This window comes from Ischnura elegans, chromosome 12 (genome assembly GCF_921293095.1).
Source record: "Ischnura elegans chromosome 12, ioIscEleg1.1, whole genome shotgun sequence".
Taxonomy (NCBI): Eukaryota; Metazoa; Arthropoda; class Insecta; order Odonata; family Coenagrionidae; genus Ischnura; species Ischnura elegans.
This window is the reverse complement of record NC_060257.1, coordinates 5,047,437-5,064,482: the sequence shown is the minus strand read 5'-3', so window position 1 is coordinate 5,064,482 and position 17,046 is coordinate 5,047,437. Positions and strand designations below refer to the sequence as shown.

Sequence of the window (17,046 nt, the reverse complement as noted above, 5' to 3'; positions counted from 1 at the left end):
CGCGTCCTTGCGTGGGTCTGCTTCTTTACCTTGTACAATGGGCCATAGTTCCTCCGCTGTGAGAAACATCTCCATGCCAAATTTCCAGTTGCTGTAGTTGCTTCTGCCAATCAGCTTCTTAATTGAAGGCATCGTTCCCGCCCCCAGGCCTGCCTGTGCTGACTCCATTCTGACGCAATTATATTTCCGCTAAGAAATACCTCTTCCCAAGATACGTCAAATTCTCCACTTCACTCAAAGCACATAGAAAAAGGGAACTTAGTAGCAAAAGCTGGACTTAATCTGAACAATAAGTCCATCTAAAATCGGCATCCCCATGTGGTCGGTCTTTCACGAATTATTTCTTGGATACTTCACTTGCAACTGCATCCAACTTCTGAACTAACTGAATCAAACTAGCGTGTCTGGGCCCATAACCTGTTAGAATACGACGCTAGAATCCTCTCTAGCATTACTTTTACGTTTTAAATTCCGGTTCACTTCAGAAATAAAACTCTAGCAGTTAGTCCAACGAGTTAACCATGGAGTTAACATTTTATATTCACTTATTCACATTCTTTTTTACCCACAATTCAATGCAACAAACAAAAGACATACAAAAATCATTCTATAGGGCGGGATTAACTCAAACAAATTAGGAACAACAAACATAATAATTTAGCGCACGTTAGTATTTTTTATTTCTCGTATGATGAGTGGTGTATAAATCTGTTGGATAATGTATATCCCAAGAAATTGCTTAGGAATGATGAATGCGCCTATCAGTGTGTCTAAAATACTTACATATAGAACAATATGCTTCGATCGTGTTTAGTAATAATGTCTTAAAGGTATAATCTTGAAGCTTATTTTGGAGGCAACTTTTAGAATACTCTTTCAGGAGTAAATTCCGATTTTCGTTTCTTCCTTATAAGTGCGTTGCGACGCAGATACGTCTCGGTATTTTTGAGTACAAACCAGACTACTCAGACCATCTGTCTCAGAATACTATCACACTGAGAATCGCGTGACTGAGAACTTACGTTTCGCCTTGTGTTCTGGAACCGGGAGTCGGGGAAGTTACGAGGAATCTAGGAATAGTGAAGAATGCCTCGGTAAGATTTTCGCGGATGGTGAGAGTAACTGGCCCTTTCAATGCACAAAAGGCATAAACAATACCCGAAGTTCGAGCGCAGTGGAAAACGTAGTTGCTAGCGCTGGCCGTGGGGACCGACTTTTGAAAGTGACTGTACCTTACTATGAGGTGCAACACCATAAGCCAAGCACAATATTCTTAAATGTAGCAATTTGTAATTTCTCTAGTAAATAGCTTTAAAATCTTAAGAGTTCAGGGAGATATTTTGTGGAAACGTTTAACAGGTAGTTTTATTGAAAAAAAATTGTTTGGACAGAAGAATTTTATTTGTAGACCCATGTTACGACATATTTATCATTTTTAAGGTAGAAATACAGCTCGATCGAGCTAATTCATACAATTGTTTTGGGGGGGCTTGATTATAAATGGGTGGAGTGGGGCTGTAAGGAATGGTGGACAGCTTTCTCGTGGGCAAAAAGGAGACGCATTCGGATTGAAGTTGAGGAGGTGCAACAGTTAAGGAGAGGAGGGGAAAGATTATTTAAAACACACAATTTTTATTTGACATGCCAAAGGAATTTCAACATCTTGGTACAATTCCATCCGAAGAAGAAGAAAAATTGAAGTAAAAAAAAACAAGAATCTAATTGGCCATTCTATGCTCTGAACGGTATTCTGAAGTATAAATAAATGTGTCGAGACAGCTAAAAAAGACTGTACAAGTGATGTTCCATGAAGTTTGCCCATTTTAATCCCAGCCCACTGGTATGTCCTCTCTTTCGATGACTTTCTGCATCCACCGCTTGAGCGGCTGGAAGAAGTGCAGCAGTGCAGATGCGTCGTAATCCCTGTCGCCCGTCAGCGCTCTCATCGCAAACGGCCAAGGCAAGCTCGACCCAGACGACATCACCTCCCTGCAAACAAGCGCACTTTGAAATATTGCCCAACTAATGGAGCGACAACACTTGGAATAAATTTCCAAGTTCTCCATTGTCGTATGTTTTCGAATAGGATTTTCTAATGACTAAAGATTGACGTATGTATGCCGCCTTGTAGGGGAGACCGGGGCACGTTGGCCCGATTTTTTTAAATTTTAAATATTATTTATTTATACATATTTAAATTTATGAAATTATTGCTAAATTGTAGAACAGTCTTTCTGAATCTGGATGGTAATAATTAAACTTGAACATATGAGTTATAAATTTAAAAAAATAAATAAACACTGGGCATAAGACAAGTGGGCCAATCTGCCCCTACATCGGGGTAAGTTGGCCCAGCGGCTGGGGCACGTTGGCCCATGTATTTTTTTATGTTATGTCGGATTTTGCCCCGACGTTTCGTGTCCGACTGGTCGTTACTTATTCAAGGGAATGGTTGAACATTACTTTTCACTTTCTTGAAGATGGGGCCAGGAGTCCGTCACGAAGCGTTTGGGGAAAATCCGATGTACAACATGGCAAACTTTAATGTAAATGTATGTCAATCTTTAATCATCATCAGCCGCAGAAAGCTTTAATTAAAGTTTGTCTAATATTTGAAGAACATTGCCTTATGTGTAGCTAGTTTTGCAATAGGAGCAGAGGGAATGGAAACTTTAAAGGTCTATTGTTGTTAGAATTATGCTCCGACCCTTCGATCAGTTGCCAAATGTTCTACCCACGGATAGGATCGAGTTGTTATGGTGGCTAGAGAGTGTTTGCCTCCCACCCTGTGGGCCTGGGTTCAAATCGTGGCGTTGGCGTAGACATTTGAGTAACTGTCCGATCCCTGCTCGGGTGCTTTATGGAGGGCGCTTCAGGTTCAACACTCCGTCCGTCGGATGGGACGTTAAGGTGTAGTCCTCTTGGTGCATCTCGTCATGATCAGGCCAATCCCTACAGCGGGTCCATCTCCGCTCTTCCATCCTTATTGCGCAAATGTCATCAGCTGTCGGTCGCCTCCCCCGAACACAATAGGGTGGTTTCCTATTATTTTTTATTGCCTAAATCGAAAGATTATTACTCTTGGAGTACGTACTTCCCGCTTTTAGATTTTTAAATGACGATATCTATTTTTCGCGATTAACTGAAAAGTGAAAAATTTCAAGCGCGCGAAAACGCGACGGCTAAGTATGAATGCCGAGAAAACTCCGAGTGACGTCGTTCTGGTTCCCGCTGCCGCAAGTGAGGTGACCTTGGGGCGAGGCTTTGAACGCTGATACGACGCAGGATGATAGCAGGTAGCAGAGAACCCTGCTAGCTGGTAGCGCTTGACTTAAATAAGGATTATTTATACCTTATCAAACGAAGAAAACTTTCCGACCTTAGGTAGTTTTAATTGGTGATTATTAAGACATGTTTCCCTGAGCTTTGTGCCTCATGCATGCATTGGTAATCTCACACGATGTAAAACTCCTATCTACTCGTAAGTATAGAAACTAGGTCCCTGTGACGTCACGTGGAGTGGCATCGAATGGGCACCAATCTAGCCTTTTTCAAATGAGGATAAAATTGACCGTTGCCATTATGAATACACTAATGGTGAGTAACGAATCGCAATCAATGCCTTTCGTTTTCTTTGATGAAGGAAACTACCCTATTCCATGTTTCTCGAAATCTCATCGTTCATTCCATTTAAAATCCTGATTTTGACCGTCTATTTCTCCAGTTTTTAATTGTGGCTGATTCTTAGCAGTCTTGAAAATAATGACGTTTTTGTTTGCCAAAGAAAATAAGAATTATGAAGTCCTATCTTATATTTAACGTGGCTCACGTGCAGTCACTTTCAAAAGTGTTTGGACAAACTTTGCGGCGCCACTTCTGGTTATGAAGGGGATTTTGTTTCCCTTACTCCTCTTGTTATCTTTGGCTGCGCAACGCAAATATTTCGCTTGTGTGTTTGCGCCCCATGGGATAAGTTACTTCATAGTTGCAAATTAATCGTTCTGTTTCGATTTATGTTGGATTTAATGATTATTTTGTGAGTATTTTATGCGTACTAGCCCCGGTATTCTCTCTTGGACTCTATTGATTGCGTATTATACTCATTTGCTCACGTATAACATCGTTTCAGGCTTGATTATTTTAGGAAGTTCGCTTTATCCATATTTTTATTATTATTATTTTTATTATACATTGCTGCAAGTAGACTTGCCTGGTGGCAGCATTAGATGTATATGAATAACAAATGTGTACATACCAAGTTTCTATCTATCTAGTACAAAGCTTAGAAACAGAATAGACTCCCATGGTAAAAATAATACACTAATTCTAATCTCATACTACTAAGAATTTAACGTTGTCCCAGTTAACCAATTTCAAGCAATCCATTAAATACATTAATTCTAATATAATACAACTAACAAAGGAACATTGACCCAATTAACCCAATTTCACACTCTAATTTCAATGAGCATCGGCTGTATACTACTTTTTTCAAAAGTTTAGTTGCTCGTAAGGTAAGTATATTCCGCTGCCTTTTGCAAGTGATTCGCCTCGAAACCAGCTAGTTTTTTTTTTTACCGCGGTGACACTTATTTGCCCTGAAACATTGCAGTGAAGTGACGCGCGCGACAATGCAGTTAGCTGTTGCCGAGCCTCTGTGTTCGGCTGCCTGGCTCGCGCGCGTGTTTGGCGGACTGGGTCGCTTGTGTGTCGCGACCTGCTGCTTGACTTGCTTCGGCAGTTCTGTCTTGATAATGGAACTGCATAGACGTGTTACGACGGAGCAAAGTATTGCAATACTAAACGATATTTCTGGAGACGTGTCGGAGAAAGGGTCTGATGCAGATCTTGAGTCGGACAACGATTGGGTTGCACAGGAGGTGTAATTTAGATCATCCAAAAATGATGAAAATAGTGAGCACGGTCAGTTTCAGTGTTTTTTATATTTCAATTTAGTAATTTAATCACGGAAGATACACATATTTATTTTACAAAACGCATATACACATAATTGAGTTACTGGAGCTGCACTGGTTATCGGACAGAAAAGAAATTGTGCGTGGTCGTGACATGGTGTGCCGACGTGGAAGGGGCGCTGGGTAGACTTCAAGGCGACGTCAACTCCTTGTTCAAGATCGTAAGAAGGAGATGGCCATGCTGAGGAATCATAATCTGGGCCTAACATAACCATTGACGAACAGCTGTTTCCAAGCAAAGCTAGATGTCCATTCAAGCAATTCATGGCACCAAAGCCTGATAAGTATGGGCATAAATACTGGTTTGCAATATATAAAGACCGCATATATTTGGTAAACTGATTCCATTAACTTCTAAATTGACCAGAGGCGTCAAGGACGGCTCTCGTCAAGCTGGCGATCGCGTTTCAGATCATGTTGTATTGAAACGTATGCAACCCTACATGAGCAAGGGCAGGAATGTAACCACTAGCATTTGTTTCACATCACTTTTGCTAGCTCTACTCGAAACAAAAGGGTACTTGCCTTTCGGGAACCGTAAATAAGGTAAGAAAGGAAATACCTGGTGAAATAAAAGCATCTCGGTAAGAGTTGTGATCAACTAATTTGAACAAAAATGGTGACGTAACACTTACTGTTAATCAGGGCAAACAGAAAAAATGTGTTCTTGTTCTATGATCTCTTCGCCCTCATATTGACATTAGTAACTACTCTAACAAATCGCCCGAAACAGTAAGGTGTTGTAATGAGATAAACTTTGAAGTAGATATTATTGATCATATGGGGCGGAAATACTTGGTCAGAACTAGAACCAGGCGATTGCCTGTTTTTTTCTTTCCAGAATACTTTTGACTTGGTCACTATAAATTCCTGAATACTATATATAAGGAAATAACTTCACAAAAGATGTCCCGAATTATTTTTACAAAATTTATCAGAATAGCTTGCTTTCCCTTACATTGAGTCAACGAATATCTGGCAACCAAAGGGATTAGGACTAGAGGATTAGAGCGACTAGGGATTGTCAAGTATAGATAAAATGCAATGAAAACAGAACTGTTGCTTTTTGTAAGCTTAGTGAAAAGTCAGTAAACCTAAGGCCAAAACAGACCAAAAGTGCCGGAATGTAGAGAATCTACTATTTTGATGAAGCTTTTCGTAAGTCTGTATGAAAAAGCATTCGATTTCTGTTTGGGTTAATACGAGGTTTTTGTATTTTATTTTTAAAAATTTCGTAGTTTTGTTACCGCAATGGTTTTATTTTAATTTTCGTCTTTTGAAGCTCACTACTACATTCTATGACAAAAATTAATGAAAAAAAGTTAACAATAATAATAAAAAGAAAAACAATGTCCTATTCATTTTACTCTATCTATTCAATCCTGTCATATTCATTTTAATTTTTTATGCACATAAAATTTAACCAATTACAGTGAACAACAAATACTTATAAAAAAGTATGCAATGATTATATATAGGTATTATTACACCTTCATGCGTCCTCCGACGTTTCAGCGCAATCTTTTCGATGGATGCCGCATTCCAGGAGAGTAATTTTTTGTAAAACTTTTTTTACTTCAGTGGTACTCTATTAAAACATTGTTTTTTTTTATATTAGGGCAAAAAATCAGTATTAAACAAAAGTTGACACTATCTACTCCAAAATAAAACTAATCTGCAACGTTAAATGCATATTAAAGCATGGGTGTCAAAATGACACCCTCCCGGCATTCTAGGGGATACAAATTTCCCGGCATTCTAGTGTTAACCCGGCGGTAAATACAAAAATGGGAAAGAGACTGAATTTTTTCCCAATGCTCTTGGATAGTATAATATTAGGAGGAGGCGACCAACACCTAATGTCATTTGCGCCAGGAGGGAAACTTAGGGAAGGTAGGGTGGAGAGAAACCCGGCGCAGGCATCATCCTGCTCTTATCGAAAGGCGCCAAGGGAACCACGGCTTAACATCCCATCTGACGGACAGAGTTTTTTACTTGAATAGCCCTCCACAAAGCACTTAAGAAGGGATCGGGAAGTTTCTTGAATACCACAATAATCGCCGGGATTTGAACCCGAACTCACTGTTTGGAAAGCCACCACATTAACCCGATCCGCACCTTCTGCTCCGAAAGGTTTTATTTGGAAAAAGAAACAGATGACTGACCAAGAAAGATACGAATGGAGTGAATAAACTTTTCAAGGGTTTCCAGTTGCGGGTTTATTTTCCATTTTCTTCGACACGTTGCGAGGTCGTACTCGTTCCTCGTCATCAGCAAATGATGACTATCACCAAAAAATCTACCATGAAACGACTTAGGTGCAAGATAATCGATTATTATTTTTGATGAACGGACGGAAATGTTGAAATTTTAAAAACGGAATTTTTTAAAATTTCAACATAAATTTGTCTTCGTAACTCAAATCGCACTGCTTCTGAATACTGCTTCGTATAGTAAAGGAAGACCTGTCATCAGGGAATGATGATTCATGACGAAATGACGGTTCTCTCTTCCCTGATTCATGGACTGACGAGGAACGTGTTGGACTTCGGAATGGAGAAAATGGACACCTCCATCACACGGAAAAGCTTATTCATGTGAGCAGCTATTTGTGACATGACGAGTCCATTGAGGGAGAATGAATTGATTAGATGAGACGTTTACCTGAGCAGGCGTCCTGCTTCCTTGGAGCCGTATATGTCGCAGCGGTGCATTGGTGGAGACGGGGGGACGCGCCCCCCTCGGAATATATGGCCGGACGACACGGCGGCGTCACAGAGTGCCCGGAAGATCTGCATCTGCAAAATCCCACTCAGGAAATACCTGGAAGATATCGTCATCATTTCATTCCGAGTCAATTCAAATGTATACCTTATTATGCTCTCGACTCGAAACCATGGTCGGTTCACTGCAATGTCAATGTATTTCGAGGAAATTTTACCATCGTTTAATTTAAATATAGAGTTTTTCTACAAAACACAGCTTAATGCTGTTTTTGTACAATCTTCTTGACATGGCCTCTGAGCTCGGTGAACTAAACGTCGAATGGAATTTAAGAGAGCCCTTAATGAGACCACGGGAAGTGATCGTGACCTCTCTATAATTGATATCTCATGGCTCCATGCAGATTAAGAGATTTTGAGAAAAAAATATCTTATACTTGGTGCTAATGTAGCACTCCTCAAATCAACTATCAAGAATCAATTATCAATCAACAATCTATTATCAAGGAATACGAAGCTGGAGATCTACAACACTCTTATTAGACCAGTTGTAACTAATGGAGCTGAGACATGGACATTATCAAGTCAGGGTGAGGAAACCCTCAGAAAATTTTAAAGAAAGATCATCAGGAGAGTCTGTGGGCTAATTAGAGGAGAAAGGGAGTGGTGGAGAGTGAGAATACACATGAAGATATCGAAACCTCCAGTGTACAAGAGCTCAAAAATCGCCCACTTAAGCGAATCTGCTCATCTAGGAGCCCAACAATACAAGGAGCACAAACGCTCTCCTCCGAAGATTGGAGACTTATGTTAGAGGTGAGCGTTTGAGCTCCGGCTTCTGCCAGCTGAGCGCATGTGTATTGATAGGCTCCTAGATGAGCGGATTAGATTCAGTGGGCGATTGTTGAGCGCTTTTACAGAGGAACTTTCGATGCATGAAATACTAGAAGCGAAGGGTATAGTCAAATTTTCAAAGACACTTCGACTGCCATGGTTGGACTACGCAGAAAGAATGGGAAATGATAAAATGCCCAAGCTAATAGTCAATAGCAAAAGGTAAGGGGTAAGTGGAAGTGGTAGACCACGGAAGAGATGGCTACAGAATGTGGAGGATTTGCCCTGTTGCCGGATGCTGTGGACATCTGATGACTTCGAATGATTTGCTTGCATTCGCCTTTGCTTTTGCTCAGAGCCTTTGGCAACAGGCATAGAGGTTGCAGAGTTAGGCCTCTGAGTAAAAAATGAAAAATCACATAAATGCTGATTACTAAGGAATCATGGCCCGCAAAGCAGTGGTTATTGTTTCATTTTGAAGAAAATTCATTTATGCACATTCTCGCATAATTTTCAAGTCATTTGAAACAATAATAAACAAATAGGACTTGTTTAAACGATAAAAAATAGTCATTATTTAACAATTTATTGCATAAAAAAGGCCACCTTTTTTCTTAAAAATTTCTCAGTGGGTAGTTTAAATGTTATACTATCAATTAAAAAAATTAAAAAAGGTAGTAATTTTATAGTTTTTGTTTTAAGGCATGTCAGAGTTACGCATGTTTTAGACTCTTTTACACCAAGATTGCATACATTCAAGGGGGGAAAATGCCGTTTCATTCTACTTAGCGTTCATAACAGTGAAAATTTCATATCTGAATGATTGGTGACATCTATTGAGTGAAAGAAAGTTCAATCTTGTTTACTTCCACGGCATCCAATGTGTGCAAACACCCACTGCTACTGGCTGGAAACGGTGAATGAGTCGCAATTTGCACAGAGTATTTTTCAATGGCACTTTACATAAGTCTTCTACTTTGGGCCATGTGGAACAATTCGATGGACCATGTGGATCCACAAACGAGACACTATGTCATTCTCTTCTAAACACACTCCAGTGATTTTAGAAATTCGCCAGGTTTTTCGGAAACACACGATGAAGTCATTCATGGTGATATTTTGAGTACTGTATGTCTTTATATCTGAATTGGTTAGTATCACAGCCTGTTTGCATGTGTGGTTTGCAGAGCGAGCAATAGTTGTCCAATGTCTGTTAACTATCAAGGCATGAAACTGTTGATACCATGTACAGGTGCTCCTATAATGACTAATCTAATGACTGCATCATGTAGGGTGAAATTTCGTGGTATAATTTTTCTTCGCCCTGTAAATTTCTACCGATTTGCTGTTTACCATCATTCAACATTTTTTGACTTGAATAACCGATCCTCAGATGTGTTGAGAGGGGAATCTTTTATTTCGAAACCGATCCACATGTCACGTCCAGGTTACCCTTATCTAATATCCCTTGGGCGAGAGCATTTTCTCCCAGAGTTTAGCCCAAAGGAGTGAGTATTGTATGTACGAGTGTGCGTGAGTGAGTGGTATCTCAACGAAGGCAACCTTAGCGAGGCCCCTTCAACCCTCTCAAAGTTTCCTTCGATTTGAGCGAATGCTTGTGAAGGGTATTCGATTGAGAAATTGTCTCTGGTGTGAATCCTGTTGTTCCAGCAAACCAACGCAGTAATTTTATTCGTACCCGTTACGTGATCCCTACCGTTATGACCATTGGAGGCTACTTTTCTGTTTCACCATTCGGGACTCTTAGTTACCCTGAGCGGCGCTTGTGTTGGTGGCGTAATTTTCCAATAAGGCCGACGAAAGCGGGATAAACAGTGTGGTTTTACGGAGTAAATCGTAGTTGGGAAGTGTTCCGTAGTGCTTTTTTGTAGCGTCTGCCAGAGTCAGAATTAAGTATGAGGAGATGGTTAGATATTTGGGAGGGAATGTTGGATCACGGTTTGTTATTTAAGGTGAATGTGTGTATAATGCTGGGCTACTGATGGTAGTGGGTACGCAGGGAAGAGGAGAAGTTGACAAATCAACATTTTGTTTTGCAAACAAGTGGACTTCCGAAAGAGCCAGTGCAAGTTTCTGGCTCGTCACCTAAACTGTTTCTAAAAATTGAACGCCAACCTACCTTGCGTAAGGCGTGTTGTCTGCGATGTGGAACTTGGTGGCTGGGTCGAAGAAGTCTCCGTGTTTGGTGCTCAGCGGCGCTGCGTCCACGCCCTGGTATCGCCTCCTCATCGCCCACCACGCTCTGTTGTACTCATTGGGACGAACCTCACCACGGAACACGGACCAGCGCCACTTGTCCACCACGAGCGAATAAGGCAACTGCGCCAATTTAGCCAGGGCCAGTTTGAGCAGCAGAGCAATGTCCATACTGCCTGCCAAGAAGAAAGAAATGGACGTTACGCTGTACATCTACATAATACTCTGCGAGCCACATCTTGGGTGTTTGGAGGGGTGATTCACCATGCAACATACAAGAGGATTCTCATATGCACAGCAAGCGATCTTTAAAATGTTCCTCATACTGACAAATTATACTTCCACATCCAATCGCAGGTAAAACTAGCCAACTTCTAACGATAGCAATCTGCCTATGAAGCTAAAAAATGCAAAAAAGTGCACTATAAATACTAGGTAAATTCAGAAACGTGTATTAAGGTATACATAAGTTAGTAAGCAACACTACAAGTCAAGGGTGACATAAAAACTTAATCTATTTACAGCCGAGGTTAAAATTATGAAAATGTATAGGCTTTTAATCTATTGTTTCATCATGATAAATGAACCCTAAGAAGAAGATAAGGGAGGATGACGTCAGATATAGGGAGAATGGTAAACAGCACTGACAAAATCCCCCATCCTCCTGACCATCTTCCCAGGGAGTATGTATATGGTAGAATGGATAAGAAATCTGCACCTTGAAGAAGACATTTTCATGATTCGAAATTATGTTTGTTTGGGGGCAATGTGAATATTTTCCGCTGAAATTTTAACATTTTTGTGTTTTTATATGGAGTGTTTCAACAAAATATGGTTTAATACTGTTTTGTAAAAATTCGTTGACGTTGCACCTGAGACTGGCGCGCCGCCATCGGCCAATTCAAGAGATAGGACGGAAGGAATGTCAGCCCTTGATGATACCATGACAAGTGAGAGTGACCTCTTTATGATTAATATTTTACAGTTTATTGCAAATATACGAGATTTGAGGGAAAGTATCGTGTATTTGTTCAAATAAGCTTCGATTTTTGGCGTCCAGGTGTAACACACTTTATTTAGATTCGCGTGTAGCGTTCTAAACGAAGTGCCGCTTAAATTGGCATTACGTTTTTCCAGAATAATGGGATAAAAAGGGACAAATTCACCAAATTTCCATTCATAACACAAATAATGCATGCTATAATGCTTTAAATCATAGATATTTCATGCAGATTATTTCAGGCCACAATTTTAGCCTGTGCCATCAGCAATATTTATTAAAAAGTTAAATGTATCAACAGAAATGACCATAGGTTGTATGCATACCATTGCCATGGGTATTTGCTGTTGCTTGTAAAATCTACGAAACATTAAATATTTAAAATTATGTGATATTATAGTTTTATGTTGAAGTACCCATTTTCCATTCGTCGATGAGTCCTATCCTTTGCAGGTGTTGAGGCGTGGTCGCAGCCAATGAAATGGCGTCACCAACTGCCTCCTGGAACGCTGGACTCGCCCCGTCCTAGAAAAGATGAAGTAAGGTTTGCGCTTACCTTATTTAATTTCATGTCCATGGCATGCCGTGTTTCGTAATTAAATTTTCTTTAATGCACATGTATCACCTTCTAGAGATTTATCTAACTCCACAACGGAAAAGTACAGGATAATTTTACCACTCGTGTTTATGGGTGTGTTCACCAGTTGATATGTCAAAGAAGTTTGCGAAAAAACGGTACCTTTACAATACCGTCTGTTGTGACATTTTTTCTAGATTTGATAAGCTTCAGCAAAGATTCATAGGGATGACACGAATTCACCGAATGGTGATTTCTTTATATATATTTAAATTTTAATACATATGATTGGTGGAATTGGCTACAATTGAGGCCAGACATGATCATCACGACATTTTTTATGGTTTTAAAGCATGATAGCATTAAATGTATTCATGTCATGAATTTTAGTTGGGAAAACCTTTCACTTTTTAGATACCACTGTAGACGAGCCTTTACTAATACCATGTAATTAATTGTTGGATCGAAATTGAAGGATTTCGCGCCTTCAGTCAAAGGCAGCTGGCCGACGTTAATGTAGTATTTTACAAGCTTAAAGACTTCAATGTTTGAGGTCATCGCTAGATTTTAATAAATAACTCCCTAACAACGTAACACACATGGCTATTTCATCCGATCACTTCTCCGCCGGCTATAGTGCTGCTACCATCGGCTATTGGACAAACGAATTTGGAGGGTAAAATAGGAGTGTCTACCTGGAAGATGGCGGGTTGATGCTCGTAAGCCATGTAATATTCGATGTGACCCATCTCGTGGTGAATGACGTAGAAATCCTCTGCTGATACTTCAGCGCACAGTATCATCCTGAAATAGAGGATACCGGGGAATCACCATCTACCTGATTAAATTTTATATCGTACTATTTGTGTAGGTTAATTTTAAATCAGGTACAATGATGACGAGAGCTTTTTCATGGCGAATTTCATCCTGGATATATATAACTTTGCATGCTCGTGATTGCGTACAAAGTTCCTTGCAGTGCTTTGTAATTGGGATGTACCTGAAATCGCCGTGTGTGAACATGTTGGCGGCACTGCCGTGGCACGAGGTGTTGGGGTTGGCAGGCCTGAAGATGGATTTCTTCCAGAAGGTGGAGGTCATCCTGGGGAGTCCTAGTGATGCATAGAGATCCTCCGCAAGGCGCACCATTCCCTCCACGCTGACGTTGCGCGCCCTCAGCGAAGCACCAGTGTCCAGAGAGACCGCCTCCTTCCCCAGCACCACCTCCAGCAGCCCCTCCCAATTCTGACCCCACAGATTCCCTGAAAAAAAAGAACACAATCCAGCCACTCAGGAATCATTCCCTCTTTTCAGCCCAGAATCATTTTGCGATCTAGTTCGGGAAGATGAAAGCGAGTGAGAATGGGCTGTTATTTTTTTCCAGCCGAAAGTTTGTTCATTTTATCTTTGCTGGTGAGCTAGCGTGGCTGAAGCAAGTGAGCAAAGCGAGGTGAGGGGAGGGATGTTTCTCGACACGTGAATTTCCCTTTGCCAATCAGCTGACAGCAGGCGTGGCCTATCCCTTCGGAAACTCAGCCACTCTCAGACCTCGGTCTTGTCAACATTGTGAATCTGCTCGTGGAGAAGTGCTGCCAAACGTCATGTGTTCTCTTTGTATGCCTTTGAGTACGTCTTTCACCAGCGGTGCCGTATTCAGCGTGGTAGCTGAACAATGTCGTGGGCTCCTGTGAAAGGATTATCCTCAATACCTTCCGAATCAGCAGGTATATTGTCTTGGCGCCGGGGCCAAAACCACGGTGGCCACCCAAGACTCTAATGTTTTCAGTGACAAAGTAGGGTGGCTATGTACATTTGGCAGCGTTATGTTCGCTCCTCCTCTCTCTCTCTCTCTCTCGGTTCTACCCCTCCCCTTTCAGCGAATCCATCCGAGAGTGTCCGAGATCTCACAAAAGGGGGAGCAATACATTATAACGGGAATGACAATAGTTGAAAAATATGCGCGTAAAGCTATTGGGTCTGCAATTTCTGAGAAGCGGTAGTGGAGGCCAAGGAGAGAAATAGCTTTGTTTTTAATTTTTGTAATATGCTCACAGTAATTTAATTTTTAAGCCATTAAGACACCTAAGTCTTTGATGGTGGAGACTCGTCTGAGAGGAAGGGAGTTTAAACTGTACCTGAAATCATAAGGGGACCTTTTTAGCGAAATGGAAATTATATTGCATTTATTAGCGTTTAGGCGGAGATTCCAGGTGTTGCACCACTCTGAAACCTTGTTCAATGCATCCTGTAGGTTGTGGCAGTCTGCGATATTGTTAATTTGCTTAAACATTTTGCAGTCATCTGCGTAAAAAAGGGTATGGGCTTGAGAGGGATGTACAAGGGAGGCCAGATCTCAAGAAATTAAAACCATGGACAGCTGATGACAATAGGAACCAAAAGTAACAATGATGTTTAGGTCGAAAACGTGCCATTTTACAATACAGGAACTTTGAGCGAAGCGCTCCAATTGGCTTCCTGTTCACCCTGTTGCCAATTGCTCAGGACAACTCATGACTTTGAATGCTTTGCCGGCTGGAGACCACGATGTGCCCATTACATTCGGCAACAGGGCAACAGGAGCGCTTGACTTAAAGTTTCTGTGGTTTAAAAATGGCGGGTTTTCGACCTGAGTATCACTGTCATTTCGGTTCCCACTGGCTATCCAGGATTAAAATTTCGTGACACAATTTTTATCCATCCTGTATATTCCGCAGCTTCACCGTAATGCATTGAGATATGGTTATTGTAATGTGAATGCTAGAGGGGGCCTCATTGAAGGCCTTCTCTGAGGACTCACCGAGGAGGTGGGCTGGGATCGGTCCCCTTCGCCGGAGGCCGTGCGTGCCCTCTCCGTAGAGCTGGATGAGGCGGGCCCTCACTACTGCGTGCAGCATCCGGTAGAGCGGCGCCACCTGCTCGAAAAGGTCCGCCATCTTGGACTCCAGATCCTCCCGCTCAAAGTCAGACTCCCGCCACACCTCGCCTGCGTCCGCGTACCCTATGAAGAAATTAGAAAAGAATATATGACGAGAAGGCAAAATTATAGGGGGTGTACTCCAGAGGCCTTACTCCAGAACCTAACTCAATCTTAAGACGTCACTCTACTTCTGTAGGCTCCAGTTGAGTTTGAGTTGAAGTTCGTATTTTAGAAACGAACTCATCTACTCGAAAGTGGATCATCCTGCTAACATGAAGTGGTAAAATACGTACCAACCAACGGATGAAGTTCGCCATGAAAAAATAATTGACTTGGTCGGGATTCGATCCCGGACCTCCCGAGTTCCGTCAGGTGTGTATGCCAGTTAAACCACTAAGCCATTTTCTCAGAACGAACTTGGGGATGGGTTTTACCGAACAAGATGTTGACGTCACAAGTCCACACTGTGGCACATGTGGCTAGGGTCGTGCTTATACTAAGCCACTGTCGGGGTGAAAAACCCTTATTTTGTCGCTGGTATGCGACGACGAATTTCAAAGCACTGCAGGAACAAGTGAATTTGTACGCAGTCACGCGTGCGGGTGCAAAGTTAAATACATCATCGGATGAAGTTCGGAAGAAGGATAAACGAGTTCCGGGTTCGAATCCCGGCTAAGTCAAATATTTGTTCATGACGAACTTCATCCGTTGGTGTATTTAACTTTGCACCCGTGCGCGTGACTGCGTACACAGTCACTTGTTCCTGCAGTGTTTGAAGTGGTATAAATTAACTATTGCCATAGGTAAAAGTCCTACGATTGGTTTGACGCAGCTCTCCATTCCTCTCTCCTATCCGATAGCCTTTTTATAGGGACGTCTTTCTTCTCATTTACATCCTTTATAACCCTTTGTCCTATGTAACTCATTCGGGGCCGTCCCTTGCCCTTCTTCCCTTCCACCTGTCCATCTATAAGAATATTTTCATCAGGCCATCATGTCCCATAATGTGGCCAACTAAGTTGACCCGACTTCTGCTCAAGGTTTTCACTAAAAGCTAGTTTTTTGAAGCTAATTTTTCGTGAAGATCTTAATTTAATATTTTGCTAATTCTTTCTATTACCGGCTTTTAAAGGATTGACCGAGGGTAGTCCTTGATAGAGCAACCCTGGTTTCCCCTTACAATCTCCTTTCGCGCCTGTCACTTGTGAGAAGTGTGAGGTATACTATCAAGTATGATCAGTGTACTCTTGACCTCTCTGCCGCTGTCAAAATCGCTCCCATGGATTTAGTGGCGTAGCTATGGAGAGGATATGAGGCGGATGGATCCCCTTGAAGCCTCAGAGAAATTAAATTAATTAATAAAAAAATATTTCCTGCTATCATCTAGTTTTGACGCATAACACATGTTGTAGTGATTTTCCGGTGAATAATGTAGTAGTTTAGAACTTACGAGTGAAACCCAGAATTTCAAGAGCCAAAATTATTAGAAATGTATTTCCAGGCATGTCACTTTTCAAAAATTATCCGCCACGGCATGGATAAATTTGCTCTATATGTAGCGTAAAATGAATTGTTTCCTCACTTCTATGCTTGTATTTCCTGCTTATATTTTCAGGTGCATTTAGATTCACTTAATGATATTGACCGCATTTTGAATTCACATTTTTAACGGTCGGCCTATTTATTATGATTTCGCAGTGAGAATATAAAAAAATATAAACACGTATTCACATACATAGCCACCAACATTAATAATTAAACCAAATGAGCAGAATTGTGGACGCTTTCATTGAGGGAAAGAA

At 41.2% G+C, this 17,046-nt stretch overlaps 1 protein-coding gene across 1 annotated transcript in view; it reads right to left on the bottom strand.

Moving 5' to 3' along the window:
* Positions 1-1,379: 1,379 nt before the first annotated feature.
* The window catches only part of LOC124169233 (angiotensin-converting enzyme-like), a 29,388-nt gene continuing 13,721 nt past the window's right edge, over positions 1,380-17,046 (bottom strand). Inside the window, exons 4-10 of the mRNA XM_046547776.1 lie at positions 15,125-15,325; positions 13,328-13,589; positions 13,023-13,131; positions 12,167-12,275; positions 10,674-10,926; positions 7,641-7,799; positions 1,380-1,989 (exon numbers count right to left, since the gene is read on the bottom strand). Of these exons, the coding sequence (XP_046403732.1) occupies positions 1,824-1,989; positions 7,641-7,799; positions 10,674-10,926; positions 12,167-12,275; positions 13,023-13,131; positions 13,328-13,589; positions 15,125-15,325 (1,259 nt within the window). The 3' untranslated portion in view covers positions 1,380-1,823. The remainder of the gene's footprint in view (positions 1,990-7,640; positions 7,800-10,673; positions 10,927-12,166; positions 12,276-13,022; positions 13,132-13,327; positions 13,590-15,124; positions 15,326-17,046) is intronic.